At 44.5% G+C, this 7,201-nt stretch overlaps 1 protein-coding gene across 2 annotated transcripts in view; it reads left to right on the plus strand.

Annotated features, from left to right (window-relative positions):
- Positions 1–78: 78 nt before the first annotated feature.
- The window catches only part of tsen15 (TSEN15 tRNA splicing endonuclease subunit), a 69,433-nt gene continuing 62,310 nt past the window's right edge, over positions 79–7,201 (plus strand). The window contains exons 1-2 of one of the 2 annotated variants that reach the window (XM_043699914.1): positions 79–329; positions 5,822–5,903. In XM_043699914.1, the coding sequence (XP_043555849.1) occupies positions 117–329; positions 5,822–5,903 (295 nt within the window). In that variant the 5' untranslated portion in view covers positions 79–116. The remainder of the gene's footprint in view (positions 330–5,821; positions 5,904–7,201) is intronic. The other variant, XM_043699913.1, reaches the window with a different exon arrangement.

Genomic DNA, 7,201 nt, shown 5'->3' on the forward strand with positions numbered 1-7,201 from the left:
TTGGGGAATGGGAGAAGACGGACAGATAAAGGGGGGAGGGAGAGGTGTACAACAAGGAAGAGGTTGTTAGAGGGAGGACAGCCAACAGTGAAAGCGGATTGAAGACAGAAGGGGAGATGCTCTGTGCAGCCCCGGAACCCTCTGTCGGCGTCTCTGTCTCTGCCCGGCCGCCTTTCGGTGTGACACCGGCGGAATCAGATCAGGGTTGCACCTGCGCGGGGATGGATGTGGACACGGAGTGTGCGCCCGAGGACCCCCGCCCCCGCCCCGAGGCGGAGGGGGACAAGGAGAAGTCGTGGCGGGGGCCACGGCCGCGGGATCACCCCAAGGTACGGGGAAGGAAGGGAGGAGGGGGGCGGGGAGAGGAGGGAGACCCTAGACCCTAGACCCTAGACCCTAGACCCTTAGACCCTAGACCCCACGACCCTAGACCCTAGACCCCACGACCCTAGACCCCACGACCCTAGAACCCCAGCCCCCAACAGACTCTGAACTGTGTGGGCAGTATCACCGACAGCTGATGCTCAATGCTTTTTATAACTTACATGTGTTACATCTCTATTTATGAAAGTCATGGGAATGAGAGCTTCTGTTGTAAAAATAAGTCTGGTATTCATGCCTTATTTACATATAGACATCTTGAAAATATCTGCAGAAGACATATCTGATTCAGAATAGCATAGAGGGTGTCTTCAACTGCTAAACATTTTTCTGGGGTGTGGAGTGCTAGCAGTTATTCACATTATTGGAGTCATAGCTCTCATTTGTATTACCCTTCAGCCCCAGTCAAACCACACATTTCAGAGAATTAGCATTTTAGATTTTCATCTTCAAGTCCCTCCAAGCCAAATCCATCTCTAAGCTTCTTGAATTCACTGACACTTCACTATACAGGTTGTTAAGCCATAATGCATCAGTTGTGTTCCGCTGCAACCTTGCCCTATAGAAAATCGTGCTCTGAAAAACTGTGATAGAAAATTGTGATGTAGAATTTCACTAATAGGAAAATGGCTATAGCAAGTTTATAATGTTTCCTGCTCTATCAGCCACTGGAGCTCTCGCTTTCTTGAATGAAGCATGTTGTCACACAAGTTTCCTCATGCAGCCAAGCTTACATAGACCACCAATTAATGTGCAGCTTACTTTCTCGACACTTGGAACGATACAGCGTAGAACAAGGTGATATGGCTCATCATATCTTTACTTATTCTTTTGAAACAGCTATTAAGTTGGTCCAAAGCCTTTGGCCATTGCATAGTCTCTTGAATGTTGCCTCAAGTAAGTATTTATCCAGTTTCCTTTTGAAATTTGCTATTGGGAATCTGGTTCCATCACTTTTTTGGGTAGTATATGTCAGACCATCATAACACACTGCTTAAGAAAAAAAAACTTAAGGCATGCCTGGCTCATTCTTAATTGCCCTTGAACAAAGTGTATTGTTCTGTCATTTCAGAGTTCAGTTAAGAGTCAGCCACATTGCTGTGGATCTGATGGCCCATAGAGGTCAGAGCAGATTGGTATGGCAGGCCAACAAGGAGCGATGCCATATTAGATTTGGTACTGGGGAATGAACCCAGCCAGGTGTTAGGTTTAGAGATAGGTGAGCACTTTGGCGATGGTGACCACAATTCGGTTTTGTTTACAATAGCAATGGGCAGGGATAGGTATATACTGCAGGGAAAAAGGTATAACTGGGGGAAAGGCAATTATGATGCGAGTAGCCAAGATTCAGGGTGTGTAGGATGGGGAAGGAAACTGCAGGGGATGGACACACTTGAAATGTACAGCTTATTCAAGGAACTGCTACTGCGGGTCCTTGATAATTACATACCTATCAGGCAGGGAGGTAGTTATCGAGAAAGGGAGCCTTGGTTTACTAAAGAAGTTGAAGCTCTTGTCAAGAGGAAAAAGAAGGCTTCTGTGAGGATGAGGTGTGATGGCTCAGTTTGGGGGTTTGACAGTTATGAGTCAGCCAGAAAAGATCTAAAGAGAGAGCTAAGAAGAGCCAGGAGGGGACATGAGAAGTTGTTGGCAGTTAGGATCAAATAAAACCCTAAGGTCTTCAATAGGTATATCAGGAATCAAAGAATGACTAGGGTAAGATTAGGGCCAATCAAAGAGAGTGATGGGAGATCATGTGTGAAATCTGAGGAAATAGAGGAAGCGCTTAATAAATACTTTTTGTCAGTATTTACATTGAAAAAGGGCAATGTTAGTGAGAATACGGAGATACAGGCTACTAGATTAGGTGAGACTGCGGTTGACAAGGAAGTTTTAGCAACTTTGGAAGATCTCAAAATAGATAAGACGCCTGGGCCTGATGGGATTTACCCTTGGATTCTCTGGGAAGCCAGGGAGGAGATTGCAGAGCCTTTGGCTTTGATCTTTATGTCATAATTATCGACAGGAGTAGTGCCAGAAGACTGGAGGATAGCAAATGTTGTTCCCTTGTTTAAGAAGGGGAGTCGGGACAACCCTGGTAATTATAGGCCAGAGAGCCTTACTTCGGTTGTGGGTAAGGTGTTGGAAAAGGTTATAAGAGATAGGATTTATAATCATCTGGAAAGGAATAATTTGATTTTATGGTTTTATGAAGGGTAGGTCATGCCTCACTAACCTTAATGAGTTCTCGAGAAGGTAACAAAACAGGTGGACGACGGTAAGGTGGTTGATGTGGTGCATCTGGACTCCAGTAATGTGTTTGATAAGGTTCCACATGGTAGGCTATTGTGCAAAATATGGAGTTTCGGGATTGAAGATGATTGAGTGTGTTGGATCAGAAATTGGCTAGCTGAAAGAAGACAGAGGGTGGTGGTTGATGGGAAATGTTCACCTGGGAGCTCAATTACCAGTGGTGTGCTACAAGGATCTGTTTTGGAGCCACGGCTATTTGTCATTTTTATAAATGATCTGGATATGGGAACAGAGTATGGGTTAGTAAATTTACAGATGACACTAAGGTAGACAGAGTTGTGGATAGTGCTGAAGGATGTTGTGTGTTAGAGGGACGTCAGTAAGATGCAAAGCTAGGCTGAGAAGTGGCAAATGGAGTTTAATGTGGAACGGTGTGAGGTAGTTCACTTCGGAAGAAGAAACAGGAATGCAGGCTACTGGGCTAATGGTAAAATCCTTGGCAGTGTAGATGAACAGAGAGATCTCTGTGTCCAGGTGCATAAATCCCTGAAAGTAGCTACCCAGGTTGATAAGGTTGTTAAGAAGGTGTATGGTGTGTTGGCATTTATTGGTAGGGGGATTGAGTTTCCGAGCCACGAGGTCATGCTTCAGCTGCACAAGACACTGGTAAGGCCGCACCTTGAGTATTGCATGCAGTTCTGCTCACCGCATTATATGAAGGATGTGGAAGCTTTGGAAAGCGTTCAGAAGAGATTTACTAGGATGTGGCCTGGCATGGAAGGAAGGCCATATGAGGAAAAGCTGAGGGAACAGGCTGTTTTCGTTGGAGAGAAGATAGTTGAGAGGTGACTTAATTGAGATGTATAAGATAATCAGAGGGTTAGATAGGGTGGACAGGGAGAGCCTTTTTCCTCGGATGATGAAGGTTAACATGGGGGGGGGATATAGCTTTAACTTGAGGGGTGATAGATTTTGGACAGATATTGGGATATTTTCTTTACTCAGAGAGTAGTTGGGGCATGGATCAGCCAGCCTGTAACAGTAGTAGAGTCGTCGACGTTAAGGGCATTAAAATGGGCATTGGATATAAATATAGATAATAATGGAACCTAGACTAGCACTCCATTGCATTGTGGAGGGAGCACACTATTAGAGTCATGGAGATGTACAGCATGGAAACAGACCCTTTGGTCCAACCCGTTTGGTCCTGCCAGCACCCGGCCCATATCCCTCCCAAACCCTTCCTATTCATATACCCATCCAAATGCCTCTTAGATGTTACCAGCCTCCACTACATCCTCTGGCAGCTTATTCCATACACGTACCATCCTCTGTGTGAAAAGGTTGCCTCGTTGGTCTCTTTTATATCTTTCCCCTCTCACCTAACCCTATGCCCTCTAGTTCTGGACTTCCCAACCACAGGGTAAATAGACTTTGTCAATTTATCCTATCCATGCCCTTCATAATTTTGTAAACCTCTATAAGGTCACCCCTCAGCCTCTGACGCTCCAGGTAAAACAGCCACAGCCTGTTCAGCCTCTCCCTGTAGCTCAGATCCTCCAACCCTGGCAACATCCTTGTAAATCTTTTTCTGAACCCTTTCAAGTTTCACAACATCTTTCCGATAGGAAGGAGTCCAGAATTGCACACAATATTCCAACATTGGCCTAACCAATGTCCTGTACAGCCGCAACATGACCTCCCAACTCCTGTACTCAATACTCTGACCAATAAAGGAAAGCACACCAAAAGCCTTCTTTACTATCCTATCTACCTGCGACTCCATTTTCAAGGAGCTATGAACCTGCACTCCAAGGTCTCTTTGTTCAGCAACACTCCCTTGGACCTTACCATTAAGTGTATAAGTCCTGCTAAGATTTGCTTTCCCTTGGGAGACTGATTAGCAAGGTTAGATCTCATGCAGCACCTCGCATTTATCTGAATTAAACTCCATCTGCCACCTCAGTCCATTGGCCCAACTGGTCCAGATCCTGTTGTAATCTGAGGTAACCCTCTTCACTGCCCACTACACCTCCAATTTTGGTGTCATCTGCAAACGTACTAACTGTATCCTCTTATGCTCGCATCCAAATCATTTATGTAAATGACAAAAGGCAGGGGGCCCAGCACTGATCCTTGTGGCACTCCACTGGTCACAGGCCTCCAGTCTGAAAAACAATGCTCCACCACCACCCTCTGTCTTCTACCTTTGAGCCAGTTCTGTATCCACATGGCTAGTTCTCCCTGTATTCCATGAGATTTAACCTTCCTAATCAGTCTCCCATGGGGAACCTTGTCGAACGCCTTACTGAAATCCATATAGATCACATCTACTGCTCTGCACTCATCAATCTTCTTTGTTACTTCTTCAAAAAACTCAATCAAGTTTGTGAGACATGATTTCCCACGCACAAAGCCATTATTTATTGGAGCTGGTGTGCCATATTTTGGAACCATTATACTGGTGTCCAGCATTGAGCCTGGGTTTGTTTCACACACGTCGGTGAATATGTAAGCCTGGTACAAACAAGAGCAGCCAAAAAGATATCCGGTCTTTGGACACTCTGTTATCAGGAAGCTGTGTCTGCCTTTGTTACAAGAACACTGGTTTTGAGGAAATATGACTGAGCTGTTTAAAATGATGAAGGGACAGCAGTTTGTCTAGTTAGATAGATTGTTTGAGTTGAGCAGAGATTGTTGGATTGCGGATTTGTACCAAATCTTTGGATGGAGACATAGATTCATTTTTAGGTAGAATTTCTCTTCACAAAGAATTGTCACTCTCTGGGATAGTTTGCCAATGCATACAGTGAGTATGGATTCCCTGCAGCCCTTCAGAAAGGAGTTAGACAATTTCCTCATTAAAATGTACATGTGGTGGTATTTGAGAACCCACACATCACAATAGTCTTCAGGTTTTTGCATGATTGCCTTCAGGAACTGGAATTGAATTTTCAAGTACTCCCAAAATTAACAATTGTTTTTTTCTTCTACTTTATCTTTTTGAATGCCTTAATCCCAGAAGACTCCTGTCCATTTGGGGAATTCTTCATCTATTTATTTTCTTTGTGCTCTTTTGTTTGTGTTTCTGCAGTCCATTTGCATTCCAGACAAAGATAAAGAAAAGTGATGATGCAAGCTGGATTCGAATGCTTTAACTTTCTTCTTATTTTTTAAAAATTTTCAGTACACGGAGATGATGGCTTTGGACATTGCAGATAGTACACAAGTATATACAGCTTTTCTGGTGTTTCTTGATCTTCTCGAAGGTAAGACAACATGAAATATTCTTGTTTCTTAATAGGTATTAATCAAGATAACTGCTTTGCTAATTATCTGCCTTTAGGTACAATTTTGAAAATGTTGAAGACGACATTTGGCACACTTGCCTTCATTGGTCATAGTATTGAGTATAGGAGTTGGGATGTTATGTTGCGGAACCTGGTGAGGCCACTTTTGGAATGCTGCATTCAGTTCTGGTCACCCTTCTGTAGGAAAGACATTGTTAAACTTGAAAGGGGGCGCAAAAGATTTAGAAGGATATTGCCGTGGCTGGAGTGTGTAAGCTACAGGCGGAAGCTGAATCGGCTGTGGCCTTTTCCCCAGGAGCATTGGATATTGAGGAGTGACCTTATAGAGGTTTATGAAATCATGAGGAGCATGAATAGGGTGAATAGACAAGGTCATTTTCCGAAGGTGGGGTAGTCCAGCAGAGGCTGGTGTGTGTCTGGAACAAGCTGTGAGAGGAAGTGGTGGAGGCTGGTACAATTACAATATTTAATAGGCATCCGGATGGTTATACGAATAGGAAGGGTTTGGGGGGGATATGGGCCAAATGTTGGCAAATGGGACTCGGTCAGACTGGGATGTCTGGTCAGCACAGATGAGTTGGAATGAAGTGTCTGTTTCCATGCTGTATGACAATATATTAGCCACGAATACTTAAGATAGTGGTCAGTTATCCATGAGTACCTTTTAAGATATTTTATTCAAAAGCAACAGTTCAGAGATGGGCATTAGCCATCCGGAGAGAAAACAAAGCCAACCCTTCCCGGTTGAGGTCCCTTGTGGTTCTGGGTAACGAACCAGGCCGGATGTTAAAATTGGAGGTAGGTGAGCACTTTGGGGACAGTGACCAAAATTCGGTGGTTTTTACTCTAGTGATGGAGAGGGATAAGTGTGCACTGCAGGGCAGGAGTTATAGCTGGGGGCAGGGAAATTATGATGCGGTGAGGCACGACTTAGGATGCGTGGCTTGGAAAAGTAGGCTTCAAGGCAAGGGCGTAATTGATATGTGGAGCTTGTTCAAGGAGCAACTATCGAGTGTCCTTGATAAGTATGTACCTGTCAGGCAGGGAGGAAAGGGTCATGTGAGGGAGCCGTGGTTTAATAAGGAATTGGAATCCCTTGTTAAATGGAAGAGGGCGGCCGATGTAAAGATGAGGCGTGAAGGTTCAATTGGGGCGATGGAGAGTTATAAGGTAGCCAGGAAGGACCTGAAGAGAAAGCTAAGAGCAGCAAGGAGGGGACATGAAAAGTCCTTAGATGGTAGGATTAGGGAAAACCC

This window comes from Chiloscyllium plagiosum, chromosome 11 (genome assembly GCF_004010195.1).
Source record: "Chiloscyllium plagiosum isolate BGI_BamShark_2017 chromosome 11, ASM401019v2, whole genome shotgun sequence".
Lineage (NCBI taxonomy): Eukaryota > Metazoa > Chordata > Chondrichthyes > Orectolobiformes > Hemiscylliidae > Chiloscyllium > Chiloscyllium plagiosum.